This window comes from Taurulus bubalis (assembly GCF_910589615.1).
Source record: "Taurulus bubalis genome assembly, chromosome: 12".
Lineage (NCBI taxonomy): Eukaryota > Metazoa > Chordata > Actinopteri > Perciformes > Cottidae > Taurulus > Taurulus bubalis.
In genome coordinates, this window is record NC_136600.1 from 1,113,512 (window position 1) to 1,127,276 (window position 13,765).

General features: G+C 46.4%; 1 protein-coding gene across 1 annotated transcript in view; it reads right to left on the minus strand.

Annotated features, from left to right (window-relative positions):
• The window catches only part of tgfb2 (transforming growth factor, beta 2), a gene marked incomplete at both ends in the record, with an annotated part of 59,611 nt that extends 47,216 nt beyond the window's left edge, over positions 1-12,395 (minus strand). The window contains one exon of the mRNA XM_079227617.1: positions 12,050-12,395. Within this exon, the coding sequence (XP_079083743.1) occupies positions 12,050-12,395 (346 nt within the window). The remainder of the gene's footprint in view (positions 1-12,049) is intronic.
• Positions 12,396-13,765: the final 1,370 nt, after the last annotated feature.

The following is a 13,765-nucleotide window of genomic DNA, read 5'->3' on the forward strand; positions in this document are numbered from 1 at the left end:
GAAGCATCCAGCATGAGAGCCTGTTCAGACTCTCATTTTACACGGGACTTGTGCCGTTGCTGTAAACAATAGAGAAAGAGCTGGAGGAGAACTCTCTCTCTACTTTCTGTTACGCAATGCTGCTGGCCACAGCGGCGTCCAGCTCTTGCGTAAGTGAAGAGAGCGCTCTCGACAACAACAACCTGCGGTGAGGTCTGTCTCTCAGCCTTCTCTCAGCTGAGTGACATTTCAGTCATCACAGCTGAACGCTGGCACTTCACAGAGACGAAGAATGTTGGTTGGTGACCGTGCAGTCTGTTTACGGCAACGCAGCAATAACAGCAAGACCGCCTGAAAACCACCCTCCATCACGGTGACACACTCTCAGTCCCACTCTGAGAATAGTAGTGGTGAAAGTGTCCAAAAAACTGTGCTTGTTTGTATTGTGATGTCATGAGAGGGAGAGTCATCAATGGGAGGTATATCCCCTCCCAGTGGTTGCAGCAGGGACTACAATCCATCATGGCATCTGGTGAATGAACTACAATTCCCATAGTCAGCAGGGCAGTCGGGCCCAAGAAACTCTACTAACTCTACTTCTTCCCGGGAGCCTCTGTGCTTCCTCGCCTCAAGTTTTCATGGATCATGACTCTGTCTGGAGCCGGTCCTGTCTCCTGCTTCCTGTCTCCTGTCTCCTGCCTCCTGCCTCCTGCCATCCCATGGCCCCTCCTCTCTACCTCCTTCTGCTTCATGGATCATGGTTATCTGGATGGCGGTCCATGCCTACTACTCATTGTATGAATCATTTCTGTCATATTCATGTAATGTGCTGTAACTCTGTTACGTTGTTCATTCTGGTCACATGACATCTATTGCTTCTGTCCATCCGGGGAGAGGGATCCTCCTCTGTTGCTCTCCCTCAGGTTTCTTCCCTTTTTTCCCTGTGAAAGGTTTTTTACTATCTTTATTTGGGGAGTTTTTTTTATTTTAAAGTGTGTGAATAAACAGTCAAACCTAATAATAAAGAACACAATCAGAGTGTCACAGAGAAGCGTTCTGCTTCTACAGACCAATTTACCTTCACAATAGTAGCAGACCACCTCAAACTGCCAGTCATTCACATTCTGATGTGGACTTTTAATATTAAAGCCCCCTGAAATGTCCCATTCCGGTTGCGTTTCCTCTAGAATGGTCACGCAGGTATGAGCATACACATCAAGCCGTTAAATCAAACAATTATCTTATTTTAGTGACAATATTAAAATATCCAGAAATATCATATCATATCACAGTATAGCCTAAAAATATTGAGATCAAATACTCAGATTGCCAATGCAGTACAGACTTTCAGGCACATGCCATAAACTCTCTCTCCACATGAACGGAGCCACTCCTTTCAGTCGTTCTGCTTCCTATTACAAAAGTGACACATCCTTCCTGCACTCTTTAAAGGCCTGATTAGAGGCAGATCTGAAACTTGTGCCAAACAACACTTTCTGTCCTGTACCCCTCGGCAATTTACACACCACAGGAATGTCTCTCCATACTGCTGCACTGAAAGACAACATCTCACTCTGCTTCCAGATGATCCGCTCTTTTCAATGCTCAACTAAATCTATTGTTTCAGTTCCCTTTATCGGCTTTAATTCATGATATTCATAGTTCATCTCTGGTTCATGCTGCAAACTGAAGTGTTAGAAATCCCTTTTACTATTTTCTTTTGCCAACACAAATGCTGTAAAAAAGCAGGTTCAAAGTGTCTTGTGTGGTAAATTGTTACCTGATGGGAGCTAATTACTGCCTTTGAATTCAGCTCACTAAATAAAAGCAGAGAGCAACATGTGGTTTGTAAATAAGCAGTAAATCTTTGGCTCACCATGTTCACTCCCTGTAACTTTCTTTAAATGCTGTTTGAAACAGGACATTTACGGCCGTGGGCACTGTGTGCCCGTCTGATGCAGGACTTGATGCTGGGATGTACGCTTGTGTGTGTGTGTGTGTGTGTGTGTGTGTGTGTGTGTGTATCCAGGGCACTTCCAAAGAAAACAGCAGCGCAAATCAGATGCCAGCTATCATTACAGAAAAACATTGGCTGAGAAAAAGCAGGTTTTCTCGGGGGACCAGTGGGAGTGTTCAGCCCTGCTGAGCAGCCTGTCTGCCTCCATCAGGATGTTTCACACTGTTACACTCCTGATCTCTGCACTCCACAGGAACAACACGACTCTGCTCTGACATCAACCACTCTCTCCCCTCTGTGTGTGTGTGTGTGTGTGTGTTTTAAAGTTAACAATATCTGCTGTAGTAAGAAACACTTTGAGCAAAACATACCGCCCAACACACGGCGCACAAACCAAAGACTTCAGGTCAAAAACGATGAGAAGTATTCAACCATATTTTCCTATGATTCTGTCAATATGCAGCTAATGATATCTGGAAGGTTAAACAAACAGTATGTGAGAGATGTTTGCTCCCAATGTGTTGAGGCCCTCTACACTTGATCGGCGGCTGGAGACATTTCTGTCCCCATCATGCAACAGGTAGCTGGAAAGAAACCCATAAGCAGCTCTGCAAAGATGGTTTGTGCGTTTCAGTGTGACAGAAAGGAAGACTGGTGTGTATTCTGCCTTGAAGAGCAAAACAGGAAAGGAGCTGATAATCAAGAAGGGGGTTAGGTATATGGAACCGCTTTCTTGATACCAAGAGTTACGGCATGGTGGTTGTATGCCTCCGCCAAGTAGTCAAGATTGCAGTTTACATCCCTTAATCCTTTTTATTCTATCATAAACATTTGTGTGAAATTGTCACAATTAGTATCTGAAATTTTGCGTAATGGCCCATAACATTTTACTTTTATTCAAAGTGGACCTTCGTGTTGAAATGTATCCCTCCATGCTGACGCCCTGATCAGCTGTCTCAGTGTTCACAGACTTTTCCAACACCTCACTGGGAGACATGCCGCACACCAGGCTGCTTCAAGGCCTCCACCATCCTCACCATCATCCCCGTTCCAAAAAGACCAGACTCACAGGCCCGTGGCCCTGGCCAACATGGCCCTCCAGCTTCTGGACTCCTCAGGAACCTACGCCAGGGTCCTGTTTGTAGACTTCAGCTCTGCCTTCAACGCCATCATCCCGACGTGCCCGGCGACACCTGCAAGTGGATCACAGACTTCCTGTCTGACAGGAAGCAGCATGCGAAGTTGGGGAAACATGTCTCTGACAGGAGGCTGCGGCCCATCAGGGGCCTCGTCAACAAGGCCCCGGGGCCCCACTGACTCTCAGATCCCCTGGACAATATTTACATATCCCTCCACAACTCTACTCTTTAAAAATAGAGATATGTTTTACGTGTTCATATTCTATTGTACATTTTTACATTTGAATTTAAATTGATTGCACTATGTTCATTATTATACACCCATTTCCAAATGTCCTGTATGTGCTAACATACTTGACAATAAACGGTTTCTGGCACTCTTGACATATCGCTTTCACCAGAATGGACTGGAAACACCACGGAATCAAAATGAAAAGATTGTTTCAGCAGTGATCCACATGACCTACACAATGGTGCTCGACCCAGTTTGTGTTCAGTGGATTCCAAGGATTAGGCAAATAATAACATTTAAATAAAGTTAGTGAAAGATGGTGGTAATGCTTCAATAATACAATTGTTATGAGACAGAATGTGAAGCATTGGTGCTGAAGGATGGATCTGTACTTGTACTTGTTTCTAGTCTTCCGACCACTCACACCCTGTTGACAGGGGCTACCATGCAAGGTGCCCATCAGGACAACGGTCACAGCTACGGGTTTAAGTGTGTGGCCCAAGGGCACATCAACATGGACTAGTGAAGGCAGGGATTGAGCCACCGATCCTCTGATGTCTGATTGAAGGACGACCCTGCTCTACTACTGATCCACAGGTATTATTCAATAATCCCCACATGATATATTGCGAATAGCAATAGTTATAAACTTTGTTATGGAAGAGATTGGCTTACAAGCTATGAACACAAAACCTCAGCTGTCTCAGTCAGACTCCTCGGAACACGACACTACGTGTGTTGTCTTTTCTATTATAGAAAAATACACACGGTGAAATCCTTCCATCCTTTGGAAATGTAAATATAAATAGGAAAGTATTCACTTGTGTAGACATCCAGTCAGAGCAGATGCAGCAGTGGGGGTCTGCTGTAGAGGAGCTGGAACACTATAGCACTCCAGAGACACACGGGCATCCTGCCCACTCACACAGGGAGGCAGTGTGTTAACCAGCACACACCATGAGTCTTTACAGCTGAGGCTCACAGCCATGTCGTTACATACATTCATACATATACACGGGGCAGTTCGAGTGATGCTCTAGTTAACACGAGCAGTCCTGCCTTCTGTCTAGGAGTTCCTACAAAGCACCACATTTTAAAGTGAAATTGAAACGTTTCAAGTGTAAATATCTGAAACATTTGCATGTTTTCGAAACAGTGAGATTAGTGTTCAAACGTTGTGGCAACAGCAGGTTTTCACTTTGAGAAACCCCACAAGGAAAAACACCAACGGTGAAAATCTGAGAGAAAGACAGTATCCTTTATCTATCACCTTGGGGAAATTCTTCTCTGCATTTGACCCATCCCTGGATAGGGAGCGGTGGGCTGCCCTGCGGGGCGCCCGGGGAGCAGCTAGGGGTTCAGTGTCTTGCTCAGGGACACTTCGACATGTGAGCTGTGGGGGGACTGGGGATCGAGCCGGCTACCTTGTGGTCGCTGGACGACCACTCATCCCCCTGAGCTACAGCCGCCCCAAAGAAGAAAGCAACTAACTAGCTAACTGATTCAGTGAGATGGAAACAAGATGTGGGGAGAAAACACATTAATACGACTGGTTCCAAATGTTGGAAATACACTTCTATCTCTGCAATATGCAGAGATTGAGATGAGAAGATTTGTATTAAGATAGAAACGGCTTCAATCTCTGTGCTTTCTCAACTGGCAGCTTTCAGTGAATTGTGGTTGTGCCTTCAAATAGAATCATAATGTTTGTATTTTTTTTGATCTGGCACAAGAATTAATAAAGTTCCATCTGGTCTTATAACATTATCTGTTAGCTTTTGTGGAGTGATGCGTCTCATGATGTCAAACTGATGGACTGGCTGTGATTCTTCAGGGAGAACAAGATGAGCAAAATGGTGATTTAGTACTTCACTTCCATAAAGTTGCGGACTTATAAACGTTTGGTTAAAAGAACTTATAGTCAGACTTAGTGTGGGTCAAGCCTCGAAAATGCAGGTTCCTACATTTCCCATGATGCAAATTATTACATTTATCATTAGACCCTCCCTGCCATGTTTTTCAATGTCCACACCCCCAGTTTCTGTGGTCAATTTCCAAAAAGACCTTAAAAAAAAAGAAGTTATTAGTCACCAACTTTGCTTCTCTCCTGCTGGGACTTTCCATGCAGTGAGTGGCAGGCAGGGTCTACACAACAAGGCCCATAGCTAACGGGGTTTAAATAAACCACTGTGAGACCTGGCACAATGCCTCCCACCCCCTCAGCCCTCCACTTCCTCATTCCGCTGCCCAGCCTGTCTGTGAGGCTTTCGGGCCCATGTGCCCCACATAGCTGCCTCTGAGGATTTCCTGGCACCCAACCAGACAAGGCTGATACTAAATAAATAGAGCCTATCAGCTGAGGGGCTCACTGCTTGATCTCCCTCCTGTCAGCATCGGCCTCCAGATGTGAGGACCTGGCCAGTGTCACCAGTTCACATGAATGGGAATCTTTCCTCCCTGCGTGTTGACTCAGTATTATTTATACCCTGTAAATGCTTTGCTGACTGCACTTGGCATCAGGCCACATCTATTCATATTCAAGGTATTTACACAAGAGGCAGGGCCAAGGATAACATTTAATGCAAAATACACCTCGGCGCATACAAAATGTCCTGCTAATTTATTTTTGCTTCAGCTCATGTGCTCACATTTCTGATGGGAATGGGAAAGCCATATTGGGGTTAATAGCTCTGCAGTTGCATTTAATATGATTATTTTGTTTCTACAGACATGCCTATCTTCTGATGTCTCTTTGATCCGCTGAAGAAGAAATTCAAACTCCTCCACATGGGAGGTCAAAGGTCAGGGTCAGCTACAGAACAGCAGAGAAGAGAACCCATGCCTTCTACTTGAAGGGTTATAACTCAAACTTGGCTTCCTCTGCAACCTGCATGCTTGTCTCCAGGAGGCAAGGTCTGGTTCTGAAAAGTAAAGTGTCTTAAACCTGCATTCGTTCTAATGTCCATCAGGGGGCGACTCCTCTGGTTGTATGGAAGTCTATGAGAGAATGACTACTTGAATGATACTTCTCACTTCATTTATTCCCTCAGTAAACATTCTAAACATAAATTTATGTCTTAATCTCTAATTTCAAGTCTTCTTGAATACAGCATGATGTTCATTTAGTAAATTATGTCCATTTAGAGTCAAATACACCATAAAGCAGGGGATGCTTTAGGGCGGGGCTACAAGGTGATCAGCACATCTACCATTACATTACATTACATTTCATTTAGCTGACGCTTTTATCCAAAGCGATTTACAATAAGTGCAATTCCACCATGAGTACAAACTCAGAACAACAAGAATCGAGAAAGTACAATTTCTTCAACAAAGTTAAACTACAAAGTGCTATTAGTAAGTTCCATCTAAGTGCTACTAAAGTGCTACTACGGCACGACCTTCTTTATTCAAGGTGTAGTCGAAAAAGATGTGTTTTTAGTTTGCGACGGAAAATGTAGAGGCCTTCTGCTGTCCTGATGTCAATGGGGATCTCATTCCAGGTTGAATGGCACTAGCAGGTAGACCTGCCATGAGGGAGTTACAGTAGTCAAGATCAGAGCCTGTACGAGAACCTGTGCCGCCATCTGGGTGAGAAGGGGACACATTCTCCTGATGCTGTACAGCATGAACCTACAGGAACGTGTTGTAGCGGTGATGTTGGCAGTCAGGGAGAGATGACTGTCGAGCGTCACGCCGAGATCCCTGGCAGTCGGGGTCGGTGCCAACAGTGAGTTGTTGAAGGTGATAGTGAGGTCATGGGTGGGAGAGCCTTTTCCTGGAAGGAAAAGTAATTCAGTTTTGTCAGGGTTAATTTTCTGGTGGTGTGCGGACATCCACTGAGAGATGTCAGTCAGACAGGCAGAGATTCGTGCTGCTATCTGTGTTTCTGAATAGGGAAACGAGAGGATCAGTTGGGTGTCATCAGCATAGCTATGGTAGGAGAAGCCATGCGAGCGGATGACGGAGCAGGAGAGGACCCAGGACGGAGCCCTGAGGGACCCCAGTAGTGAGAGGACAAGGTTCAGACACAGATCCTCTCCAAGTTACCCGGTAGGTGCGGTCGTTGAGGTAGGATGCCTGTGATACCAAGGTCCTGGAGGGAGGAAAGAAGGATCTGGTGGTTCACTGTGTCAAAGGCAGCAGAAACGTCTAGAAGGATAAGGACAGAGGAGAGAGAGGCTGCTCTAGCAGTGTGAAGCTGCTCAGAGACAGCAAGGAGGGCAGTCTCTGTTGAGTGGCCTGCCTTGAATCCAGACTGTTGAGGGTCCAGAAGGTTGTTCTGGTGGAGACTTGAAAAAAAAAGAGGAGAGTAGGGAGTGATAGGCGAGCAGGTCGTTGGCATGTTTGGATTTTCGCCATTTCCTTTCCGATGCTCGCATCGTGGCTCTCTGAGCACCGAGTCAGACAGCCACGGAGAGGAGAGGACTTGCGGACCTTTCGTGTCGTAAGAGGACAGAGAGAATCAAGAGAGGAAGACAGAGTAGAGAGGAGAGTGTCTGTGGCAGAGTTAGGCTGCATGAATGTGAAAGAGTCAGTTGAAGGAAGGGCTGACAGAACAGACGAGGCCAGAGAGGAGGAAGAGAGGGTGCGAATGTTGCGAGGACAGGTGCAGAGTCTGTTGATGTGGGAGGGTTGTTAGATCCAAAGAGTGGGAGAGAGTAAGAGATGAAGAAGTGGTCCGAGACGTGAAGTGGAGTTACAGTGAGGTCAGATGTAGAGCAGTTTCTGTTAAAACTATAGTCAAGGTGATTGCCAGGTTTGTGAGTAGGAGGGGAGGGACTGAGTGAGAAAGCAAAGGAAGACAGTAAGAGTAACAGGTCACATGACTTCTCCGTCTGGATGTTGAAGTCGCCCAGAAGGATGTGCGGAGGGCCATTTTCTGGGAAGTTTGATAGGAGGACATCTAATTCTTCCAAGAAATCTCCCAAAGAACCAGGTGGACAGTAGAGAACAACAATGTTTAGTTGGACTGGATGAGTCACCATCACAGCATGAAACTCAAAAGACAGTGGGGTAAACAGTGGAAGTGGGTAGGGAGAGAAATTCCATTTGGGGGAGATGAGTAGACCTGTGCCACCACCCCGAACAGTGGGCCGAGGTGTGTGGCTGAAGGAGAAGGCAGAGGAGAGAGCAGCAGGTAGATGTGTTGTCTGGTGTGATCCAAGTCTCGGTGAGAGCCAGGAAGTCCAGCTATTGCTTGATAGCGAAGCCAGAGATGAAGTCAGCCTTGCGATTATCTGACTGGCAGTTCCAGAGGCCCCCTGTGACGAGGTGTTGGGTCTGTATGGAGCGGTTGGGATAAATAACGGACAAGGGATTTTGATGCAGGTGTGAACGAGTCCGAGGCATATAGTATCTACGAGTGGATATGTACACAGGTGTGGATGGAAAACACATTTTTACAGGGCAGTATTTATACTCAGCCGCCCCCAAAGACTCCTATGTCTTTATCCTCCGAGTCTTCATACAACGAGTATTCACTGACGCTTCACGCCCCCACCTGGTTTTATACCAGCTGGTGATAAATTAGTTACAGCTGTGTAGACTCCGCCTCAGGTCGTTAGTGGAGTGACCATCAATCAAAACTACTCTTCCTCAGGACAATGGCAGGGCCTCCCTTTAATCAGAAGTGTTAGTTTTACAAGAATATTTAATTCTTGTAAAACTGATACAAGGACAAAGGTCAGTTTAAATAGTAGTAAGTTAAACAGTTAAATACAGCTTAGTCCCTAGTATATGTGAATTACAGAAGAGATACTTAACCCTAGCTGGTTTTGTTGCGTTTTGAGTCAAGGCCAGGTCCCGGCTTAGACAGTTCAGAAAAGAAAGACAGTACAGACTAACAATCTAGTAGAACCCAACACAGCAGATACAAAAGTTATATTGCAGAGAAACTTCTTTAGAGTGTACTCAGGCAGGATTCAGGTAGTCCAGCAGTCTGAGATCTCACAGGTAGAGCTTGCACGCTCTGGTAGACGTATACGTCACTCCTCCTCAGTCCAAATATTCACTTCTGATTACTGATTGCCAAAATCCAAGATGGCGACGGCTAAAATGCTGAACTCGAGGCCTCAAAACGGCAGTCAACAAACCAATGGATGACGTCACACCAACTACGTCCACTTCTGACATGCAGTCTCTAGTAGGGCTGCAACAACGAACCGATAAAATCGATAAAATTCGATTATTAAAAGAGTTGGCAACGAATTTCATTAGTGATTTGTTGTGTCGCTCAATAAGTCGCGGAGATGTTTGAGTATAAAAAATAAAAAAAGAGCACAGAGCAGAACGGACAGAAAGTCCAGAAGGCTCTGGTGCGGCCCTTTGCATTCTTTCGTATGTCACTGCGTGGTCAAATTGCTTGCTACGATAGCTTAGCAGCCATGCAAACCGTTGTCGTTAGCTCGCTAGCTAGTCATTCATCCCCCCGTGTTTGCTGTTGGGTTAGATAACGACTTATTGAAACCACGTTTCTTCGTTTTAAAATACCGCGAGGGCTTCAGAAGAAGCAATGTGTAAATATAGCCTCTGAGGCGCAGAACACCGAACTGCGTTCAACAAGTCCGGTATTATGTGGCTTCATCACATGCAGAGTTATTATTATTAAAATAATCGTTAGTTGCAGCCCTAGTCGCCTAGTTGACTCTTATTCAGACATGAAACTACTGATTTCAGCAGATCGATACACTGCCTGTCCATTATTTACATCTCATCTTTTGAGGCGTCAGCGTGCATTTTAGTTCAGTCGGTGAGAATGTGGGATATCAGTTCGCTGGGCATGGTCGTGAGCTCCTCCGTACGCTCATGTCAATACATAAAGGGGGGCTCAACCAACTTTACACGTAGAAATCTTTGTACGGGAACAAAGACGAGTAACGCCAAACACTGAACACTCAGATTCAGGAACATTTCCACCAAGAGGATTTAAGGAGAAGGCCTGAAGTTACACTGAAAGAATGAATCCTGAATAGCTACAACATGACTCCCAAGATGACACAAGGAAACCATTCTTCATTGAGACTAATGCTGTGTTCACACCAAAAGCGTTGCGAAAATTCACAACGCTTTTTCGCCTGGGTTTACTCGCTCGACTACTCGTGCAGCTTTTCCGTGGAAAATGGTTACCATTTCTGCCATCCACCATTGAAATAACCACTAGTTCTGCTTTATACTTGTTGTGTAAGTTCCACAAACATCGGAACAGCAAACGCCATCATGTCTGGATAATATTATCCGTGGGCGCACAGCTCCGACCTGCGTCTGAATGAAGCCGCTTCCAGCGCTTCTTCAGGACCAGCAGCAGTTTGATTCAGCAACGACAGGACGGCGGTGATGACGGGCGTAGCTTCTCAACGCTGATTGGCTTTCGCAACTCAGCGTCGCGAGAAAAAACATTGCGAAAAATTCGCTATTTCGCACAAGTTTAAATATTTCAACTCGCCAATTATCCGCAACGTTTTTTCGCCTCATTTGCGCTGCCCGGCGGAAAGTTCACTTTTTTCACAACCATTCGCATTGACTTTACATGTAATCTACTCACGCGAATAATTCGCAACGCTTTTGGTGTGAACGCAGCATAAAGTGTCCAACGGCTCCCAAAACTCTTTGCTCGTCAGGACCACCAGCACCAGAACTACATTTAGAGACGCAGCAGTATTTTCAGAACCTTCACAGGGATTGTAATGCTATAGAAAGCAGTGTTTCCCCTACCGTTATAATAGAATATAAAAAAACACCTGGAATCCAGACGAGAGCAGCGGCCGCAGCAGGAGGTGTTGTCAAAAAACTGCGATCAAGTCGGACAGTTTTAGGCTGCCTTCAAAGTAAACACAGGAAGTCACAGAAAAAATGACTTCCTGTTAGTTCCGAACTTTTGTCTACTTGTTTACAGATCACGTTCTGATTTATTCATATGTGTTTATAAATATATATTTATGTAGAAATGTGTGTGTAGCTGCATCCTTTGTTCTTTTGATGTCTGCCTGTGAAATACATTTCTACTGGTTTTGATATGTATTGTATAAATAAGATTTTGTATTAACAACAACACAAGATATGTTTTAAGATCAAACATGAGACGAATAGTCAACAATCCAGCGTTAAGTATTACAACTACACATAAAATAAGGATTTTCTACAACATGTGGTGTTTGCTGTCAGATCTAAGAGCCAATCAGCTCTCTGATGTGGCGACAGCCAGGCGTTTCCCATCATGCACTGGGCCACGCAGTCGTTAGAAAGCAACTGCGGTGGCTGACTCTGAAATCGACGGCGCCTTGATCTCGTGAGAGTATCGTTGACCACGTGTGCATGACGTCAGAGCAAGTCGGGACCAAGTCGACACAAATCTAACCAGCATGCATTGCGCGGTGATCGATTCTGCGCAGAACTGGCTCATCTCGAACGAGCCTTTTGCTGAGCTGTGCGACTTTTTGATTAACTTTATTTTCATTTTTTCTAACACAGTGATAGCACTTCTTTTTTTTTGTCTGATGGAGTGATCTGGTTTACTTGAAAGGGATTGCAATGCTCTTTATTCTATTGTTTATAAAAGCACAGATGGAGTCACTAGTACTGTGAGGTATTACTTTGTAGTACTGTGAGGTACCACTATGTAGTGTGTCCGTGTGGTGTCCCCATGCTCACCCACACAACAATTGCAAAGACACGACTGGAGGTGTTTAAACGTCTCACTCAAGTAACATCAGCAGGATCACATGCACGCGCGCAGACGCTTACTCTCTGCCGGGTAGAAGGGCTGCATGTCGACCTTGTGCACCTCCTTGGCGTAGTACTCCTCCTCGCTGCGCTGCCGCTCGCACGTCGCCGCGCGCGCGTTCGCCTTCTCCTGCAGCAGGTCGCGGGTGCTGTTGTAGATGGCCACGATGTCCCGGGACACCTCCTCGGGCTCGGGGAAGTCCTCCGGCGGGTCGGTGAGCTTCAGCTTGCTCAGGATCTGGCCTCGGATGGCCTCGATGCGCTTCTTCTTGAACTGGTCCATGTCCAGCGTGCTGCACGTGGACAGGCTGAGCGCCACGGCAGCGAGGTCCAGCGTGAGGAGCAGGCTGACGACGCACAGGTTCATCTTCCGCGGCGTCCAAATACCAAAGTAATTAATTTAAACCAATTTAAAAAAAAACGATCGAGGAAAGTATTCACCGAAAGCAATTTAAATCCAGTCAAGCAGACACATTTCTGAGCCCAAAATCATGTATGACCGTGAGCCAAGTGGCCCCGAACAGCGACGCGTAAAAGCGAATGGTTCGAATTCCCCAGTTTCAGTAAAGTGTACCTGAAAATCCATTCAACGGTGTGGACAGACGGAGAAGCCTCGAGACTAACGCCTGGAGAGTCGGTGCAGCGGAGCGGGACGCGCGGCCATCAGGCGGCTGCGAGAGGTCTGGACGGGACCAGCGAGACCGCGCTCACCTCCATCGCGTCTGCTCTCCACTCATGTCACGGACTCGCTCAAAAGATCGTCCGAACTCGAAGGCGGGCCCGAAGTTCAGCGGGGACTCGACGGGGGGACTTTTTTCACGTTGAAATCACGAATCCATACACAAGTTGCGACTTCACGATGAGACAGTCCTCCTTCAGAGTTAGCTCACACACAGCTCGGAGTTTGGCTTCGCATAGCGCTTTTACGCGTCTCCCTCAACCCATCTAGTTGGGGGACGGCTCGTGCAGAGCGGGACAGCAGCGGCCGCTTCAAAGGGAGATGAATACGGTTCCTCTGGTCTGTGGTCTTCACTGTCGGAGAAGGGGACCCTTCAAAGCCACGTTAGAGACGGCTTGTTGTGAATGGGAGCGCTCGCTGTGCCCATTGGGACAGCGCTGCAGCGGCTAATGGCCCGCCGGCCCCTGCTCGTTATGACGCAGGGTCCTAAAGCCGGTCAGCGCCGAGCTCTCTCACGAGTTCCTCTCTGGGTCATTAGTTAGTTTCACTAGACACGTTCCATTTTTCAACTGGTGTTCAACCGGCGCTGAGTTCTGCGCTTCAGAATGTCACACGTGTTTGTTGTGTACAGACCGAGCTGCTGTGCTTCAGTAGAGCTGCCTGCATACAGACCATGGCCTCATCACATGCATGCTCTGTTTGAATAGTGCACTTGAGGTATACTGTCACTGCAAGTGTGCTAGTGAGTTCACTGTATTGCCATTACAACGAAGGACACAGCATGACAGTGAACCCGTGATCGAGAGAGACGTGTAGAGTAGAGAGGAGGAGACCATGATGACAAACTGCTCGCTGTGGGTTTCAATGCAGTCTGAAGTTTGGAGTTTGATGCATTAGTTTCAAACTACTGAACCAAACCAAATTGTGACAGAAGAGAAGGCGGTGAAGTCCCTCCGCCTGTGTCACCACTATAGACTGTATACGCATGACGTAGCCTCCATGATGTCACCACTATAGACTGTATATGCATGACGTAGTCTCCATGATGTCACCACTAT